The sequence below is a fragment of the Bicyclus anynana genome, chromosome 24, assembly GCF_947172395.1.
Source record: "Bicyclus anynana chromosome 24, ilBicAnyn1.1, whole genome shotgun sequence".
Taxonomy (NCBI): Eukaryota; Metazoa; Arthropoda; class Insecta; order Lepidoptera; family Nymphalidae; genus Bicyclus; species Bicyclus anynana.
The window spans coordinates 173,784-195,012 of NC_069106.1; the positions used below are offsets into that span (position 1 = coordinate 173,784).

Sequence of the window (21,229 nt, forward strand, 5' to 3'; positions counted from 1 at the left end):
TACCTACTTCTGTATATAATTTCCTTACAATCGGAGTTTTTAACTTATGAAATGGATCTGACTAAACTTATTCTCTGGCATCTAATACTAATACACTGTCACGTCTGCAACTTTTGTGACTATCAAAGTTTATTATTTTCTAAAGCTATTATGATCCAAAGTCCATAGCTGTTTATTGTGTATACTCAAATCTACAAGTGCGGTACAGCATGGACTGAGAAACTTCCAGCTATAAAACTGAGGCCCCAATGGATGTACGGCAAAGCACAAAACATCGACATTGTGTCTAATCCGTCCGCTGGACTAATGTCGTACCCACTAGGGTTACTGACAAGTTGCGGAGGAGCGGCAGTATTAGTCATATCTAAAAGCCAAATATTGTTTTAATAAAACAATAATTAATTTCAATATTATAATGTTTCAGTCAGCGATAATCAGGCCAAACCCGGTGCCGACGCCGAAGCCGACAGCCAAGGTGAAGCCCTGGGACATCCCCGGCATCCAGTGCTACGAGCCTCCGGACGGCGTGCTGTACGCGCAGATGGGGCCCACCGGCGGGAAGCAAGGATACTCTGCCATTACTGGTGACGCTCTTAATGATTTTGTATGGATGTCTGGATGTTTCACGTCACGTTACGCAATCGAATCAGAAATGAGAAGAAGAACCAAAGTCTTTGACATAGCTTAGCGAGTCGCGAAACTAAAGAGTCAATGGGCAGGGCTTCTAGTTTGGAGAGCCAATAAACGTTGTGGTCTAAAGGTGTTGGAATGGCAAGCCCGTACCAAAAAGCGCAGCGTTTCTCGTTGGACCTCTCAGACCTCTCTCTCTGAACGCAGACATCCAGCAGGTTGAAGGAAGAGCTGGATCTGGTGGCTCGAAATCGTGGTATTTGGAAGTCCTTGCAAGAGGCCCAGTAGTGGACGTCCATCGACTGTTAATGGGTCGGGGTAAGAAATACCGGATTTTTAGACTGGGTTGGTGTTGTTACACCTCCGTGCCTCGGACAGCACGCTAAGCACTCGGCTCTGGTTATTATCATCAATTTACCTGATACTGGTTGTTTGTGAATTTAATATTATCACCCTCCCGCCCACCTACATTGGAGGGTCTAAGTTTCTATAAGGAGGGAGGCCTGGCCCTGCCGTTAAAAATGACTAATAATGATGAAAAGCATCAACACACCACTTTGTCATGTGTGACGCAACCTTGAGAAAGTTACTAGCTAGCACTGTGCTGCATAAACCAAGCAGAAGTCAGTGAAGTCTGCTTGTCCAGGTCACGTCGGCTGGGGCATCTCGTGGTACATCAACGGGCTGCTGATCCCGGAGGTGACGGTGGTCCGGGGCAAGAAGTACACGTTCGTGGTGGAGGGGGGCACCGACCCCGACACCCCCGCGCGCTACCACCCCTTCTACATCACCAACGACCCCGTCGGGGGGTACTTCCACAAATCTGATGCTGAGAAACAGGTCAGTAGATATTTAAAGTGTAAACTTTTTTATATGTTGGATACTTCTTTTATATATAGTAAAAATTGACAAACATGCAGACTGTTCACCAAATGGTAAGTAGAATGCAAATATATGGTCTTACAAGTGCTACCCTCCGTCCACCTGTGACCTGGGATGTACCTAAGTGTTAAGCCTCATGTGCCTGTATACCTCGGCGATCAGTATTAACTAAAGTACAGTCACCTGCTGCGACAAATAGCCAATCAGCTGCTCTAGACTTGATCCTTATTGATTCTGTTCTTGCGTATTCGTTATCGACGCTATAGCGTTAAGTTTTTAATTTTTGAAGCGTTCGCAATTGTAGATGATCGATACTCGTATGAAACATGATTAGTGCGGCTGAGCAACTTAATGACAGCGATAGCTGCTAATCCTGTTGCTTTATGGTCCAATACTGAAGTTTGCAAAATAACAAAATAAAATATAATTATTCTATTACCATACGCGTATATAGCGGGTGGGCCGGGAGTAATTGGAGTAGCATAGAGGCTCTAAACTCCATATCTCCTAGGCACTGCTGTGTAAATACTGATACTGATTATTCACATATTCACAGGGCATAGAAATCTACGCTGGCGTACGTCGCACACGCACTGGAGAGCTGGTGCCTACTGGAGTGGGTCGCCTCTGCAACTGGACCCCCGACCAGAACGGTCCCGAAGCCGACGAGTACCCCAGTTTTGGGGCCTACCAGAGGTCTTTGACCCTCATCTGCGAGGAGGGCAACCCGGGAGTCGTCACTTGGATCCCTGATAAGAACACCCCTGACACTGTTTACTATCAGGTAAGGTTTCTTGAATTTCTTACAAACGTCAAGGAAGTTGAAAATTGTATGATTAATAACGCAAGCAGATTTGTAATTTTTTTAATAATACTCGTAAAGTGACTATAATCGTCCACCTGAAGTAGGGAGCAAAGCAAAGCTTAGTGACCACCATGAGAATGATTAATATAGTCATTATGAACATAATTTGTAATACAGAAATAGAGAAATGTCTAAAACTCACTTAGTTACCGCCCGCATGTTTAAGTTTATGTAAAAACTAAATTTCAACTTCCATGACGCTGTAATTCTATTATATATTCACGATCTTCATCTTTTATCTTACTGTTCACAAAAATTCTTTAGAAAAGCTCTTTTAGCATGGCAAGTTCTTAAACTACTCGTTAAGTCATAACTGTAAACATTTTATACGTTATATTACCACTATATTTCACAATAATTCTTCAAAATGCAGTAGTTTCTATAACTTAGTTAAACTATTTCTAACTATAATAATATAATAACAGTTACACTTGATTGCAGACTGCCGATAAACATTCTGTACACTGTCCTCTAAAAATCATTATTTATACTCATTCAGTCCAATATTACATTTGAAGTCAAAGTCAAAATTCATTTATTTCAAGCTTAGTTTACAAGTACTTTTGAAACTAAGTACCGTTTGTTATTGTGTTCATTTTCGGTACAACGCTTTAAATTTCCAATTTATCTAGTAGAATATCTCATCTTTGCAAATATTCATTATCATTTGTATATTTTTTGTGTGTCTGTTGTATATAATCCTTACTATCTTTTATGTTTCAGCCTTTCAAGTCTTCTATCGCATGAGGTTAACTGTTTCTATTACTTTCATCGGTGATAGATGATTCATTTATTTCATTTTAGAACATCATTTTTATATTAATTTTCTATTCTAGTGTTTCACTCATCGTCATCTCGGTTGGAAAATTAACGTGGTAGATGAGTGTGATGCCACCGATGCGGAAGAAAGTAGACTCGTCGAGTCGGTGGCTCTTCCCTCAGACCTTGTTGGCCAAGAATCCATTCAGGTACAAAACCGCGTGAAACCAGACTTGAACTTTTTAAATCAACGCCAAAAAGTCGAGAAAATAATCAATACGAAACAACATTATAACGATTTCAGTAGCAATAATGGCGTCAGCAGCCTCTCGGGGGAAATATATCCGGAACCACCAAGAAACATCAACTACCCCAGCAGCGGACAAGAGTATGAATTGCCAATAACCAAAGTACAAATCAAAGAAGTCATCGAGGCAGTGGAAAGCTTAGAAGAACAAATGAAAGATGAAATGAAGAGAAATACAACCATTCCTCCGAAGTTATCCCAATACCAAGTGCATGAAGATGTAAAGGAGCTATTTGTGCCAGAACAACCGATCAGAGAAGGGGATGAATATGTTGTCGATTTAGGCAAACTACCAGAGAGTTTCTTGTTGCCTCCTAACCAGAAACCTCAGACATTACAAAATGTTCTACGTCCTAATACACCTAGTAAGCCCATGGGAAACATGCGACCACCATTCCGCAGACCCTCGCCACCTGAAATAAAGATACGTAGACCTTATCCTATGCATCAGAAAGGAAATAATCCTTATCCATTACCAATGCCAAATCCGCACGGACCTTATGGTATGTCAAAAAAGCCCAACAAGTACCCAAATAATAATAACCGTCTTCCGCCGAATATGAACAGACCACAACAGAACATTCCTCCAATGAAAGCTATGCCACCTCTTCATCCACCGAAAAATATAATGAATCGAGGCCCTCCTAAACATACACAAAAACTACCTAGCCCTCCTGCACAGACTATTATCATGGGTAAACCAAGTCATAATATAGGTGTACCACTTCAAAGTCAAACTTTGAGTTTGGGTCACACTGATATAATAGCTAATCAAGTAGTCAAAAGTCAAATAACTTTACCAGGTGCCAACGATGCAGTACCACAACAAAGTGCACCTCCAGTATATTTTAACAAGCCAGGGCAAATTATTTTGGGAAAACCTATGGATCATCCATTACCGTTAGATCAGCATATGCAAATTTTACCAAACAGACAACAACAGCAACAGCAACAGCAACAACAACATGCAACTCATTCTGTAAGAGTATCTTCTACTCTAAAGCCTGACGTTTATATTCCTTCTTCAACACCTCGCTTCAAATTAAATGAAAATGTTTACATTAATGCACAAACTGATTTGAAATCATCTGACTTTATTGGTCAGTCTACTGATTCTTCTACATTCACACCTGCTGTTAATACTGGTTTCAAACCAGATTCCATTGTGATAGAAAGTGGTTTTAAACCAATTATACGAGAACCTTTAATGGCAGGTGAAGATAAAATAGCAGAATATGAAGGCCATAATGTAAACAGAAGAGAAGACACAGATGTAGAAGAGGATTACGAAGAAGCTCCTCAATATATTAATTCTAACCATGCTTATCCCAGTGATAAAATAACTGAAACATTCGAGCCGATGTTTATACCTTCCCCTGAAGACCATTTAGTATCTAGTAATGATAAAACTAAAGAAGTATTTCCGAGTAATCACGCTAAGGAAGATCGACCGCATCCAGTATACATAAAAACAGAAACTGAACTAAATGCGCTATTTGGTAAAAAGAATATGAACCGCGATGTCCCGGGTGACATGATGATGGAGTCAGACAAAGTAAGTCCCCAGTATTTACCACCTATTCCAAAGACTCCGAAAGAACAATCACAAAAAATTGCAATGGAACAAACATTTACAACTTATGATGGAAAAACTGTATCAGCTACTTCATTGACCAGTGTACCAGAAGTCAAAACAGCTCCTAAAATATTTTCTTCCAAACTCCCAGCGAATACAGAGCTACTTCTGAAAACACCACAGTTCGGGCCTTTTAAAGGAGAAATTCCACCAGTGATTGCCGAACATATAAAGAAAGATACGCCTAGCGTTCCTGCTCCCGTATACAAAGATCCAAGAACGACGCACTTAAAACTCGTTCAGTTATTAAGTAAATCAGACTTGCCTCCACTAGACGATCTGAAACCAGAAGCTAGTGAGACACACGAGGAAAAGGTAGATAAATCATCTAATAATGAAGAAGATGATGACGATGAGTACGAAGAAGACGACTTAGAAGAAGAAGACAGCAGACGTCGCAAAAGAGATACTAAAGCAGCACAATTTGAACGAGACAATGTTCACGAAGAAACAACGGTTATAAGTAAAAAAGAAAATGATTCAATTAATCAAATAGACTTTGAGAATCCATCTTCTGCTCCTAAATCTTTCAGTCATATGTCAAAGTATTTAATAATTGTACCACTATTGCTACAATTCTTCTAAAAAAACCCACTAAGATTATTTATTAATTTATTTATTGGTTTAAATTATTGTGCCTTGCCATTGAATGCATTTGGTTGATTATAATAGTATCGTAAGTATTTGCTGGGGGAGTGAAAGTGTTCGCCGGCTGCCCGCTATTGCCTTCGACTCAAACCTCACTGTTACCACTTTACACGCATAATGCAATTCAATACTCTGTTAGATTTAAGATTTTGTAAATATTTTTTATTTGTAATAATAAAATTTAGGTTATATTTTTATCATTGTTTTTTTTTTAATTTTCCTACTGATACCTTTTGTTTCCTAAAATTTTGACTTATCTCTGGGTAGGTAAATTATTATTTATTTACAAAAAAATATCGCTAGAGTGCTGTTGTTGGTTTTAAGTTACAATGATATGGAACGCCAAGATAATTTTATTGACGCTTGATTTGGGGAGTAAACTGATGATGTTGAGCGGGAGAGGTAAAAAGTTTTAGTTCATTTGTGAGGTCTAAAACATACTCGCTTTTTATTTATTTATTATCAAATAAATTTATTTGTATATCCTTATCTTATCTTATCCTTAGCCATACAAATCATGCCCATGTGGAATAGTGGTACTGGTTGGATTTTCGGGTTGAACAACCAGGCTGATCACTGAGGCAAGAAATGAGCCAGCCATAATCATATCGGATATGATTTGTACTTTTTTTAAAAGATTTGTTGTAGAGTCAAATTCGTTTATTTCAATTAGGCTTACAGCAATGAGTTTTTTAAAACGTCAATTTTATCTATTTGCAGTTACTACACTATAGATCTAGAAAGCTAGTTACATGCGTAAGAATCTCGTTTTCATTTTAAAATAATCATCATTTACAATAATTATTGTCATCACAACGAATATTATAATCTTTTCACAATAAGCACTTTTCAGTATCCAACAGTTAAGCGAATCTTGGTCGAGGTCTTAGTAGAAGCTTTTCGCTATTAGAACATTGACTGAAACGAGTGGTGGTAATCTCGTGAGCAAGGTTCAACTATTTTGATACTTTATCCTTTTATGCTTTCACAAGATTATTGTCATATTGGATTAAGAAAATTTCAACAACTATTGCACAACAAACTGACCGATCGAGTAGTACTATTTCAGGTCTGTTGGCTACAATTCACTGTACCGTTTAAAATAATTATTCTATCAAAGTTGAGCAAATGCACTGATGTTTTTTATTTTTGAAAACTGACGCTGGTTCGTACCTATAGTAAAGCATCTCAAAATCGATAAGACCATACTGAAGTGCGAGGTTTTGATGAATATTTTAAATAAAACTTGGTGTTATTACTTTTACTTCTGGATCTAGATGTGGATGGTTGTCCTTATCTCCGTCGTGAGCAGCTAATGCTTGAACAGGTTGTTGAAGTTGGAGATCTTCTTGGTGAGGCGCGTGAAGTTGGCGATCACCTTTTCGTGCTGGTACTGCCCGTCCACGGCTCGCAGCACGGACTCGCGGCGCCGCCCTCTGCACACACTCATTTATTCATATTATAATTGTCTAGTTAGCCACAAAAAAAGTGTTATACATAATACTAGCGGACGCCCGCGACTTCGTCCGCGTAAATTTCGATGTCAACTTTACTACTGCCCCTACCCTACCCTACCCCTAACCTACCACTACCCCAACCCTACCCTACCCAACCCCTACATCTACCCTACCCCTACCCTACCCTACCTTACCCCTACCTCCACCCTACCCCTACCCTACCCCAAACCTACCCCTACCTTACCTACACCCTACCCCCTTCCTACCCCTACCCCCATCCTACCCCTACCCTCCCCGTACCCTATCCCTTTCTTACCCCTATCCCACCCGTACCCCTATCTCACGCCTATCCTACCCCTACCCTACCACTTCCCTATCCTACCCGTACCTCGACCCTACCACTACCCTACCTCTACCCCTACCCTACCACTACCCCTACGCTTCCCTACCCGTACCCTACCCTACCCTGTAACTTCTCTATCTGACTCCTACCCTTAGCAAAATCGGTCCAGTCCTTCGAGAGTGGTGGTATGACCAAGAGAAATAGAGACTTCTATGCTAATAATATAAAGAGGTAAAGTTCGTGTGGTTGTAGGAGGTAATCTCTGGATCTACTGGACCGATTTGGAAAATTGTTTTACCAATAGAAAGCTACGTTATTTGCGAGTGTCATAGGCTATGTTTGATCCCCATATTCACACGGAAACGGGAACTACGTAAATGAAAGCGCCGGGCGTCATATAGCGGAATTTCTGCGTCTTTTAGATATTTTGTATTATCTCCGAAACTATTTAAGTAATTAACATACTGTAAAGGGCAAATCTTATCTCCATAATATCCTTGTGATTATTAAATAATTTATTTTAATAAGGATTAAAGTTTAGTTGTATAAATAATGACGTAAACCTAAGTATATAAAATTAATAATTTTTAAAACACAAAAGGTACTATATCTGCTAATATATAGAAGATAGATATATGGTGTCGCGGACTTTTTAGTAGAACTTTTAAAGATACATAAAGTTTCCATACATTAATTTCAATTTTACACAATAGTTAAGGCAGCGCATGCGAATAAGTCTGTTTAAGAGGATTTTCGGTCCGACCTGTATGACAAAAACTGTGATAACTCGGCTAGTATATATGATACCTATATAAAATATAGCCTATAGCACTCCCTGATAATGTAGCATTCTACTGGTGAAAGAATTTTTAAAATCGGACCAGTAGTTCCGAAGATTACCCCATTTAAAAAATGTGACAAACTTACAAACTTACAAACTTTACCTCTTTATAATATTAGTATAGATAACAAGTAGCTACGCTAGGATTTACATCTAAGTCTAGAGTTAAAAAAAAAATCTAAAGTTTACTCATATTTTCAAGTAAAAACAGAAAACAATTAAAAACGCGCGACATCTTTTTTGCAATAACCCAAAATGTGTAATTGAAAAACTGAAAAAAGTTCAATTAAAAGAAAAACTTAACAAGGGAATTTCTAGGTCTGGATCAATAATTAATAATCAATCATGATTTTCATTAATTTATTTATTCGTAACACTAAAAGTAACATACTATGATAGATATGATCTACCTTGCACTACCTATTATGTACAATTGCCACATTTTCAGCGGTAAACTGCATTGGTGGTATTTTGATATAGTTGATGAGCCTCCGAACGACCTAGGCATTGTATTTACAGAGAAGAAGTACATGATAATCATTAACTCACTGTCGGTCTTTGAGCAGCTTGGCGACGGCGCCGACGGTCAGCTGTCGCCGGTCCGTCGCCTCCACGTCGCTGCCGCGTCGCACCAGCTCCTCGATCACTTCACTCTTCGCTCCTTGGCACACTACAATAATTGGAAAAAGTATCATTAGCAATTGAACTACAGACCAGGCTTATAATATATAGAACTTCATAATATCTAAAAATTTTATTGAAATCAGTTAAAACACCTTCTCTGAATTTCATATCATTGTCTTTTTGCGACTTTTATTCTTTAGTTAATGTAACGCAAGTTTTGAACTCTAGGGCTTACTGTTACTCATATCACGGAAATTAGAGATAAAACTTCCGCTTTAGTTTTGTCTGTTCTGTTGTTCTGTGGTCGTTATAAGCAAGAGCCATTATCTGCATTATAATATGATCAAGCTAAACTATTATTTTGCCTGCTTCTAGAAGTAAGTATTAGGGAGCCTAGAACTTTCTCGCTAGTTTTAAGTAGGCTAACGAATGGTAGTACTTTTCTATTATACTCGTAATAAACAAGCGTTATAGGTGAGTGTTCACACACGATACCAAACGCCTTCTAAACGACACCCGGGCCATAAGTCTAGAGATCTGCTTTGGCATTTTCTCTCTGCCAGAGGATCCGTCACTCACACGGTGAATCCATGAAACGCTATGGTGTTCGTCCCTGCTATCAAATAGGTTTGAGTCAGGATGGATAAAAATGGACTTATTAGACACAGGCCTCAAGTCGTAAGACCAAGATGTCTGTCCATGTTAACGTTAAATTAGGAACATTTTTTAGGGATTCTGTATCTAAAGAATGGGACTATTACTAGGACTCCGCTGTCTGTCTGTTACAAGGCTGTATTTCGTGTGATAGTTAGACAAAAGAAATTTTTACAGATGATGTAACTATTTCTGTTGGCGCTTTAACAACCTAAAATAAATGTATAAGGGACTCTCGTACAAAAAACGTGATATTATTGCCAGAGTTTATCTATAGTGGTACGGAACCCTTTCTTCGCGAGTTCGACTCGCGTTGGTCGGTTATTAGTGAAGCACCCCCCACCAGCTCTGAAGAGCGGCGTCCAGCCGTTGCTGTCGCGCACGTGCACGTCCCCGCCGCGGTCCAGCACGAGCCGGAGCACGTCCGGTGCGCACGAGTCCACCGCGTAGTGCTCCACGCGCAGCTGGTTGAGGTCGCGCGCCTGACATACACAAGCAATATCCGACATAAAAAGAAAGAATACTGTGACAGCGTGCACACTGTATGCTGCAGCGCAACATACACCTATTGTACTCATACCTCTGCCGGTTTCTACGGGTCATGAACGCTAAATCGCTATACGTTTTATCGCGGTACGTTTTGCCAGTAGGGTGGTAACTAGCCACGGCCGAATTTAGAACTGGCCTTACTGGAAACCCCAGCGAGTGATTCAGTCCTGCGCCTATGTGGCTTCAGATCTTCTATATCGGAGTCTATGTAAAATTGCTTTTATTTTTGTGAGAAATTTTCAATAGCAATATTACAGATTTGGAAAGCTGGATGTGTGACAGCTCCTTGCCTAAGAATACGGTCCCAATCTTTATCATCTAATTATGACAATTACACAAATATTAATTGGGACAGAATAGTGATTTTAAGTACCAACTTCTTACTCCTATGAAAAAGACGGTCTGTTAAAATGAAGTGAGCTATTTTAGAATTTAAATTAATATTAAGTGAGCTGTTAAATAGGTTAATAACAATGATAAAGTAGAGCAGATACTTGAAATGTATTTCCAATTACGCCAGGCAATTTAGTAGTATGTGTGTGGGACCTGGAAGTCAGCGCCCTTCTCCAGCAGCAGGTCAGCCACCGCGGTGTGTCCGCACAGCACGGCCAGCTGCAGCGGCGTCTGCCCAGCTGACGAGCGCTGCTCCAGCTCTGCGCCCGCGCCCACCAGGTACCGCACCATGTTGACGTCACCTGGGGGAGTCATCGTCATTGTCAACCTTTTTTAACGGCCCATTAGGTCTCCTGCTCTATATCACCCCTCCTTACAGGAGAGGGGATATAGAGCATAGATTACGATTGTCCAATGCGGGTTGGCTGGCTGAATCATCATCATCTTTTTCAACTCACATTCGGCTCACTGTCTTCTCTCAGAATTAGAGGGGTTAGGCTAATACGCATTGGCAGACTTACACACGTAGAGAATTAAGAAAAATTGTAGGTGTGTAGTTTTCTACACGATATTTTTTCATCACTGTTCTAGACACTGATATTTTATTTCTTAAAATGAACATAACTAAAAGTTGCATGCCCCGGACCGGAATGGAACTTAATTACAACGTCAGACTGCCCTTCTTCGTTAAGTATTTTCTTTACGCTTGACAGCGAGACGAGCGAAAGTTTTCGTTCAGAACAAATATTATTCTGTGCCTGAGGAGGGAAATCACTGCAATTAGATAACACGATTACCGACAACTTCGCTTGTCATCAAACGGGTAACAGGCGGCTCGAGAACGTGGTGTTTGGATGTGGATACAAGAGTCCTATGTTAGTTTTGTTTGTTTACAGCAGTTGATGTCGATAAGCTGTTAATAATGATGATAAGGGCCTAGTATCTCTAGCTTGTGGTTGGATGCATTGGTGGGCTGTAATGTGCAGTGTGGTGGTACCTTTTCTTGCGGCGGTGGCGAGCGGCGTGTACCCATTGCTGTAGTTGATGACGGACAGCAGCTGCGGACGCTCTTCTAGCATTTGCTGCACCTGACGTTTGTCAAAAAGCATTATGAGTATTAAGAAGCTAGCTCGTATGAGAAAAGAAGACGCAAAATGTTTAGAACGAGTCCTAGGGACATCGACAACTTAAGGATGAATGTCTTGTGTCTCGCACTCATAAAGAGAAGGAGGGAGTTGTCAAAGAAGTCCTCAGCACATCCGTAAATATCCGAAATATATCCAATGAAACAGACAGGTAACTAGAAGCCGATCAATGCTTTGTAATTGTGACAGAATAGGTGCATCATCACCAATGAGGCGAATAAACCGACTCCGTGCTGGTCCACGTCTCGTCCGACCACTGCGACTGCAGCCACGGTGTGTCTGTAGCTTCATATGTTGTATGTTACCTGCTTGAGGTATCCACAGCGCACCGCCATGCAGAAGCACGCGGCCGCCGTGCCGTCCGACTCCGTGCTGGTCCACGTCTCGTCCGACCACTGCGACTGCAGCCACGGTGTGTCTGTAGCTTCATATGTTGTATGTTACCTGCTTGAGGTATCCACAGCGCACCGCCATGCAGAAGCACGCGGCCGCCGTGCCGTCCGACTCCGTGCTGGTCTACGTCTCGTCCGACCACTGCGACTGCAGCCACGGTGTGTCTGTAGCTTCATATGTTGTATGTTACCTGCTTGAGGTATCCACAGCGCACCGCCATGCAGAAGCACGCGGCCGCCGTGCCGTCCGACTCCGTGCTGGTCCACGTCTCGTCCGACCACTGCGACTGCAGCCACGGTGTGTCTGTAGCTTCATATGTTGTATGTTACCTGCTTGAGGTATCCACAGCGCACCGCCATGCAGAAGCACGCGGCCGCCGTGCCGTCCGACTCCGTGCTGGTCCACGTCTCGTCCGACCACTGCGACTGCAGCCACGGTGTGTCTGTAGCTTCATATGTTGTATGTTACCTGCTTGAGGTATCCACAGCGCACCGCCATGCAGAAGCACGCGGCCGCCGTGCCGTCCGACTCCGTGCTGGTCCACGTCTCGTCCGACCACTGCGACTGCAGCCACGGTGTGTCTGTAGCTTCATATGTTGTATGTTACCTGCTTGAGGTATCCACAGCGCACCGCCATGCAGAAGCACGCGGCCGCCGTGCCGTCCGACTCCGTGCTGGTCCAAGTCTCGTCCGACCACTGCGACTGCAGCCACGGTGTGTCTGTAGCTTCATATGTTGTATGTTAATCAGTGAGACTTAATTCCCTATTCCATAATAAGATCTTAAGTTAAATGAATAGAATTCTAACATCATCATTCGCTAGTCAATATTTACTGTATGTTGGTTATGAATGCAATCCCAGACTAAGTAGCCGCTTAGGTAAGTATACCTAGGTCGTGTACATCAGTGCGCCGATAGCTGTTAATTTATTGAGCAAACCTTGACCCCACTCGCCTGATTGGTAGGTAATGGACCGAAATGATTTATTGCCTCACTACCGATCCAATTATTCGATTGGAATCGATATCCGAACTGGAACTATCGGAAACTAATATTGGCAGAGCCGCGGACTTTTGCTCCGGGGAAAATGACATCGTACTCTTTAATATTACTTTATTTATTTTAGTCTACAACTCGAGTGCGGATACTGATAATTAGGCCTTTGATTAAGTATACTGTTTTAATGGGAACATAAGGTTATAAACCACAAAATTTATGCTAGACTTCTGTAATTTTACAGTATTTATATTACGAGTACTAATATTGTATAGAGGTAAAGTTTGTCATAGTTGGGGTAATCTCTGGATCTACTGAGCTGGTTTTGAAAATTCCGTTACTAATAAAATGCTACGTTTGTGAGTGACATAGGCTATATTTTATCCTCGTATTCTCACGGGAACGGTAACTACGCAGGTGAAACCGCGGGGCGTTGACTAGTTTACTATAGACAAGAGGCAGTGCACCAATCGCAGAGGCCGATTGGTGCACTGAGTTCACAATCCAGTGCTCCAATCGGCCATCAAATTGTGCCTCTACATCATTCACCTGTCCTCCTCTCTTCTCCACCCTGGCTCTCGTCTCCGTCTGCCAGCAGCTCGCGCGCCGCCTGCTCTCCCCCGCAGCGCTGCGCCAGGGTGTCCGCCAGCCCGGAGACGGCGCTGGGCCTGACGACGAGCTGCAGACGGAAGCGGTGCGGGTGGCACGGCGCTAGGTTGTCTATTCTTTTTGTGGTTTTGCCTCCGCTAGAATCAAATGTTGATTATGTCCTCTAGATACAATTAACAGCCTGTATTCGTCCACTGTTGAACGTAGGCCTTTCTCACAAATTGTTTTTTCTGCGTTCTTGTCCCAATAATTTTCGCACACTTCCACTTCTGGGGCTGAAACGTCCTAAAACGACTATTTTCCACCGTCTCCCGCGGACCCTTCGCTGGCACCACTCAGAATCACGACGCCTTTTATGCCACTGGTGCGCCAATTCCGATGAAAGCTCGACTCTGAGTAGACCAGGTCCATATTGTTGTAGACCGGCCTTGACCGTTCGAGATACGTTATAATAATCAGCTGAAAGTCAGTGCTGTACACTCCAGCATTTGGTGGTTCATGCAGCACAATGCCAGCACCTTTTTCACGATTATGCCAAAACATGACAGTGTGGCGTTTGATGTTTCTGCTACATGAGTTTTAGTCTTGTCTTGTCCGTGTAGTTGAGGCGTCGGACACTACAACAGTGTTAAGACATTCTGGTGCGTGGTACAATTTTTAATTAATCGGTTTTTCTTAAAATTTGCATAACTGAAAAGTTCGAGGTGCATGCCCCGAACCGGACGCTCGCCGAATCGAAAGCAGAGGTCATATCCACTGGGTTATTAGTTATTATTTGCTCTTGAATTATTGATAGAGTTATCAACAAAATATCACATTGAAACTATTTAGCTGCAGAAAATCATAGAATTAGCGTGCAATCATTTAGTTATACTGCATTTACAGCGTGAAGCCCGTAACGACGAGGGAATTAGCTCGTTAATAACACAATCACGTACCGCGGCTGTTACCTGTCGGTAGGTAGAATACCTACCAGCCGTAGTACGTGCTAGCGGACACCGCACGGACCACATGACAGTTCTCAATGTTTGTTATTGAGTTTAAAAACCCACACTGAATCAGCGTGATGGATGTCAGCGCCATATCCCCTCTCCGTTCAGTATGCCCTGTAGTGGGCCGTAGGCTGCTAATGATGACGATACAAATTGTATAAAACGCAAGTGTAATGAAGGTATTTGAAGACGCACCGTGATAACGGTGACACTCCTCCACAGAGACCGTCATTAGCAAAATTTCGATAGAGCTGCCACCCATCCCAACCAACTAGTGGAACTACACTCCCAATCTTAACGCCAACTGTAATCAGAGGCGTCCCAAAAACGTCCTTTGCGATCCAGACTCGATTCCTCCTCCTCCTCCTCCCAGCCAACACAAACACAAGCTACACAGCGTCTTCGCCGGCGAACCCCCGACGAGGTCCCCGATGTCTAACGTCAGAGTCTCATAGGAGACGCCCTTAGAGAGTCGTTCCGCCTTGTCTTACTTTCAGCCGTCGAGTGTCATCAGGCGATGCTTCTGTGCTCGCCCAAACCCCGGTGACACCGTAGTGGTCCCTCATGGAGTCATCGACAATTACTCAACACGAAAAAAAAAAGGGATTATCGTACTAACAACTAACTACGTGCTTGTTGTTTCTGTATAAAGATATCTTAGTGGCGACGTGTCTATTTCTCGAGTCTAACGAGTGTATTTTTTTATCGGGCAAGATGTGAACTGGAACTAGACAAGATGCAAGTTGGACGCACCTGTATGACGTCACCTTTACAGCGTCCAACCGTACATGCGTCCATGCGTCCGTCGACAGCATTAATTAGTCAATTAATTAAGAGCCAAGCTGAATAATGCGACGCGATGTGCGCCATAAATTATATTAATTGTTATTGGACCCTTTGTGTGCACTACTAGCTTTAGCCGGCGATTACGTTTACGTCATAGTTTCGAAGCCTCAATAGCTCAGTGGTAAAGGGGCTGAACATCATCGAGAAGTGGTGGTTCGACCCCCACCCGCTGTAGTACTACTGTCGTACCTTCTCCTAACACAGTCTTGTCCGAGTACGTGGAGAGGAACGGATATATTGGGTATATCTTATATATAAAATTCTCGTATCACAATATTTGTTTCCTTATACTCCCGAAGCGGCTTGACCAATTCTTATGAAATTTTATGTGCATGTTCAGTAGATTCGAGAACCATTTACTTTTCAAACCCCTAAACCTAAAAAAGAGGTAAGGTAATAGGGTCGCAAACCTGTGTTGAAGCAACATGGTGGGTCTAAGCTCCATATAGAATTGAGGCCTGGCCGTGTAGTAGGCCGTTAAAGTAGGCTTATAATGATGAAGTAGAGTTACCTATAGACAAGAACCCATGGAGGAATCTTCTCCTTCTTCTCCACTCTGTACAGGAGGCGGTCCGTCAGGCAGCTGTACACGCCGGCAGAGAAGGAGAGGGTGACGTCACCACTGCTCCTCCCTTCCACCGCAGGGGGCGGCGGCTTCCAGCTGGAGAACTTGTGCACCAGGTGCTGCTGGAGACTCATCTGGTGAACAGCACCTGGTGCAGCACAAGCAGGGTGTTATGTATCTAGGTGTACCATTCAAATAATGAGTCATAACACGAAGCTGAAGTGGCAATGGGCAGGGCACATAGTTCGAAGAACCGATGGACATTGGGCTCCCAAGACTGCTGATATGATATACCCTCACCGGAAAACGGAGTGTTGGTCGACCTTGAGGACATCAAGTGGGTTGCAGGGAGCCGTTGGATGCAGGCGGCTTATGATAGTGATATTTGGAAGTCTATGCAAGAGGCCTATGTCCAGCTGTGGACATAGGCCTGGTAATGAAGATGATGATGATTATAATACAAATATAAGTTTGGTATTCGAACCAGTATTTCCTGACATTAGCGTCCAAACAAACACTACTGGAGAGATCCTCTCACGCCTGATGACAAAGTGCACAGTATCACTAATTCACACTAGCCCACGCGTGGGATAACTTCTAGTTACTGCTGGAGACTCTACAGTTGTGAGCTCAATCTCACAACTGTTGCAAGTTGTGTAAAATTATAGCAAGCGTTGTTTGTTGGATCAATATCATAACCAAGTTACAAATGTTTAGCTGTGTTGCAAGTTTATAAAAGAAAACTTCTGGGATCGATTCCTGGTCGAGATGATTTGGGAATATGCAATTTTTAAAACTACCTCATTGGTTAAATGGTTAGTGTGTTTCGTATGATGCAGTTTTGACTTCGAGCCCTCATGTTTTTTTTTATTTATATTATTATCATCATTGATCACTGACATCATTATTATCATGGATAGCATTTGTCAAATAGTCTTACACGATATAGTCCAGTAATTTTAGGCATTTTATACCCCAATCTGGGGAAAAATTCCTAGTGAGCTGAATTTTTGTATACACCTTTATTACGGCGTTATTATGAAGTTGTGAAAAATCGACATCGATATCGTGCCGGCTAAAAAAATTACAGAGGTCAAAAGGTCACGAAAATCAGTTTTTTTGCAAATATTTCGCGACCTATTGCTCGGACGTCAATAGAGGTCATTATAAAAATTGTTCCTCATAAAATTATCTACAAAAAATGTGCTTATAGTTTTTCTGTAAAATTAACGGTTTTTCGATCATAGTGCTGAGAAAGCGGCACTCACATACGGTATTGTTAGTAATGTTTGTAAATGTCTCTAAATCTTTTATTTTACATTTAGATGTTTCCAGAAAGATATATTTATCGTATTGGGGTTTAGGTTTTTAGTAAGACGTACTATATCTCATTCTAATGACCTTCAATGGCAGATGTTTCGTATTTCATTGTTCCGAGACCCGTCCCTTTATACCTGCTACTGCCAGTCAGACTGAGTATACTCATAGCACGCACTCAAATACTTGATCAATCTACATCAATTTTTTTCAAAAAACCAGGAAAAAACAATGCTGAAACAAAAATATACTCGACTGATAGCCTCAACAAGTATCCACATTGCAAAAAAAATATTCTGTTTCTGCATGCCATGACCGGATGCGATACAACTTCAGCACTTTTTGGGAAAGGAAAATTGAAAGTCATGAAGATGTTTGAAAAAAGACCCGATATAAACAATTGTACAGAAATATTCCAACAAGAAAATTGCTCTCGAGATGTCATTGTCAATACTGGAATACATTTTCTACTAGCTGTATACGGTGTTCCAAAATCAGAAAATTCAATTGATAATTACAGATAAAAGCTACAGCTTTGCTAAATTAACAAGACAAAGTACAGCTGTAAAATTTCCTTCATTACCACCTACTTCTTCAGCTCAACAGCATATTTTTCGAGCATATTACCAAATACAAACCTGGCTAGGAAGAGACATCGATCCAGAACAGTGGGGTTGGGAGTTAAAAAATGAAAAGCTGCATCCAATAATGACTTTATTACCACCAGCACCCGATGAACTACTGAATACAATCTTTTGTAATTGTACAAAAGGTTGTGGCGGCAAATGTGGATGCAAAAAAATTGGATTGAGATGCTCAAAAGTTTGTGGGCATTGCCGCGGCCAGTCATGCTTAAACGCCGAGTCAACGAATGATGAAAATGATGAAGATGTAGATTTAAATCAAGAAATAACTCCACTTGACATTTTGTCAGTAGCCAATAACGATAGTGAAGCTGAAAATATTGACAATGAATAAAAAAAAATTATTCGCAAAAATTTATTTTTTTCGGTATTTTTCAAAATTTTGATAAAAAAATATTAATTGTTAATTAAAATAAACTTTCATTATATATCATGGATTATGCCTACGGGGGAAACCATGTAAAAAACGCGCCTTGCATTCTACCTCGAAGGTGGTGAGGAAACGAGTGCATCGTCACAATATAGTCGCTTTCTCAGCGCTATGATCGGAAATCCGTTAATTTTACAGAAAAACTATAAGAAAAATTTTTGTAGACAATTTTATGAGGAACAATTTTTATAATGACCTCTATTGACGTCCGAGCAATAGGTCGCGAAATATTTGCAAAAAACTGATTTTCGTGACCTTTTGACCTCTGTAATTTTTTTAGCCGGCACGATATCGATGTCGATTTTTCACAACTTCATAATAACGCCGTAATAAAGGTGTATACAAAAATTCAGCTCACTAGGAATTTTTCCCCAGATGAAACCTAAAATAACTGGACTAATAATGTTGACATGGTTGTCATAGCTATAAATCCTACTACTGAAGGCAAAGAACCCGTGCCCAGCGTTGGGGTATTAATGATAAAGTTCGAAATCGATGTTGCCGGCCAATTAATAATCATAATATTACCGACGAATTACCTTTAATTGGTTTCTGCTTATCAGAACTAATTTCCAATTAGTGCCTATGTTACCAGAGCCGCGATAGTTCAGTGGATAGACCTCAGCCTTCGATTCGGAAGGCGTTTGAATACAGTCCGGAGCATGCACCTCCGACTTTTCAGTTGTGTGCATTTTAAGAAATTAAATATCACGTGTCTCAAACGATGAAGGAAAAACATCGCGAGGAAACCTGCACACCTGAGAATTTTCTGAACTCTCTACGTGTGTGAAGTCTGCCAATGCCATTAAGATAGCGTGTTGGACTCAATAGCCCAAGCCTTCTAATTTCGAGAGGCTACTCGTGCTCAACAGAGAGCCGAATATGGGTTTTAATAACGATGATGAATGACTGCGTCTTACCATGCTCTTCAAGTCAGATTTTAACGGTTTAATTTTGAAACCGTTTATTTCAAGTAATAGCATAATATTAGTAGTAGGTATACAAGCACTTTAGAAACGACAATTTTGACTATTTGTACTCTACCACTAGATAAGAAGACAAATTCTGCTGAGAAGCAGAATTTGAAAATTTGAAAGCTAGTAATACGATAAATAGTTGCTGTATTAAAATATTATTTATTAATTACAATATTTATTAACATAAATAAAATGGATATGAAAGTCAATCTAGTGACTACAAACATCTTTGTCATTTGTGCAGGTGCAACACCACCAAATATTTAATTTTTTTTGGAAAATGGAGAACCTTTTCGAAGAATAATAAACTCAACATTACCTACTAGATATAAATAATTCGATCGAAACGTTGAAACGATATTTAAAACAAGGTAATATTATTTAAATGAATATATCTCATACGTAACTTTTGAATTATAACAACTTTCCCGGGATTTAAATATAAGTTAGAAACTAACGGCTAACAATCCACTAGCAGTTGCTACTTAAATTCGCGTGAAAGTTAAATTCACCTTAATTCCTTATTCCGAGTAGAACTTCTACATTTATTTATTAGCTAGATTACACTGGAAATGCGCGATGAAAATAAATACATTGGCCATTTAAATGCCAATAATTGACCTCATTAACTTAAAAAAATATATTAGGTATGTTTAAATTTTGGGTCGAGACGGACACGTAGATAATAAACTTCAATTACGGCGGTTATTAGCAAAAATGAAATATGAAATGATTTTTGTGAACAAATAAGGCAGATTGAGTTACTGAAATTCCGATAAATTGACCCAATTTTGCAAATAAGCAAAAGAAAAATAAACCCGCGCACGAAAATAATGTTTGAATTTGGAATCGCTGTAAACGGAACGCAACGCAGCAATGGCTGCCGTATCGATCGACGCAGCCAGTCGGCGCCCGGCCTTCGGACGGGTCACACGTGCGTTGGGCTTACGTCACCGCGTTACTCGAACTAACCTAACCATTCGACCGCGTCTCCCACTAACACTGTACACCTTTCTCCGCTCCCGGTAAGTCTAGATCCAATTATATAATGCTACTTAATCTCTCTATATCGATTAAAACTACAAAGAAAAACAATGAGTCACTTTTTAAAGTGTTTCCGACTGCAGTCCGTGCCATTCTTATTATCAACACTGAATATTTATTCATTCTGTCAATATTTGTCACGGATGAAGGATTTTCTTCTAAATATAACACTTTGAGATTAATTATTAACTACTACTTGTTATTTTGTGTGTCAGTATGTATATTATGAGCTACTAAAGTGTTTCCATAATCCAATTAGACAGTAAGATGAAGATAGAGTCTCTTTAAAGGTTAAATATAGTAAAAAGAACGATTTAGCACATTAATCGTAGATGTAAAACAATATAATTAGTTTTTTTTACTAATAAGTTAATTTAAGACGCAGTTTTGCACAAAAACATTTGAGAATTAATCGCTCGGTAGATCGAATGACATAATAGTTACAGTTATCATAATTAAATTACAAGTTACACACAGAAGGAGCTAATCTTGTAAATAGAACGCTGAGGTGTCTTCTGACACGTTTATTGTTCCCATTTCGTTTCTTTGCGGTTTTATAAACGGCATTTTTCAACTTTTCCTACGACAATTAAGTCTTAAATTGCCGCGGCACATTTTTCCTGACATTTATAACATAATTTGACATAATAGCCCATTTTCTGTGTGATGTATGAGCGCCGCGA

General features: G+C 40.8%; 3 protein-coding genes across 6 annotated transcripts in view; 2 read left to right on the top strand and 1 right to left on the bottom strand.

The window, feature by feature from the left end:
- Positions 1–5,922, top strand: part of LOC112050138 (protein Skeletor, isoforms B/C) — a 67,999-nt gene extending 62,077 nt beyond the window's left edge. The window contains exons 11-15 of one of the 4 annotated variants that reach the window (XM_024088310.2): positions 425–584; positions 1,277–1,470; positions 2,069–2,296; positions 3,214–3,345; positions 3,441–3,603. In XM_024088310.2, coding sequence (XP_023944078.2) covers positions 425–584; positions 1,277–1,470; positions 2,069–2,296; positions 3,214–3,345; positions 3,441–3,443 — 717 coding nt within the window. In that variant the 3' untranslated portion in view covers positions 3,444–3,603. Of the gene's footprint in view, positions 1–424; positions 585–1,276; positions 1,471–2,068; positions 2,297–3,213; positions 3,346–3,440 lie in introns of those variants that run through there. The other 3 variants (XM_024088309.2, XM_052889137.1, XM_052889138.1) reach the window with 3 other exon arrangements.
- Positions 5,923–6,218: 296 nt separating this feature from the next.
- Positions 6,219–16,278, bottom strand: LOC112050157 (ankyrin repeat domain-containing protein 17-like). The gene is made up of 8 exons (XM_052888870.1): positions 16,081–16,278; positions 13,672–13,868; positions 12,734–12,846; positions 11,586–11,676; positions 10,742–10,890; positions 9,990–10,128; positions 8,918–9,038; positions 6,219–7,163 (listed from the first exon to the last, which is right to left on the bottom strand). The coding sequence occupies exons 1-8, from the start codon at positions 16,266–16,268 to the stop codon at positions 7,040–7,042; spliced, it is 1,122 nt and encodes a 373-aa protein (XP_052744830.1). The 5' UTR covers positions 16,269–16,278; the 3' UTR covers positions 6,219–7,039.
- A 4,122-nt stretch (positions 16,279–20,400) lies between these two features.
- Positions 20,401–21,229, top strand: part of LOC112049553 (complexin) — a 322,195-nt gene continuing 321,366 nt past the window's right edge. The window contains exon 1 of the mRNA XM_052889153.1: positions 20,401–20,527. The gene's annotated coding sequence lies outside the window, so the exon portion shown is untranslated. The remainder of the gene's footprint in view (positions 20,528–21,229) is intronic.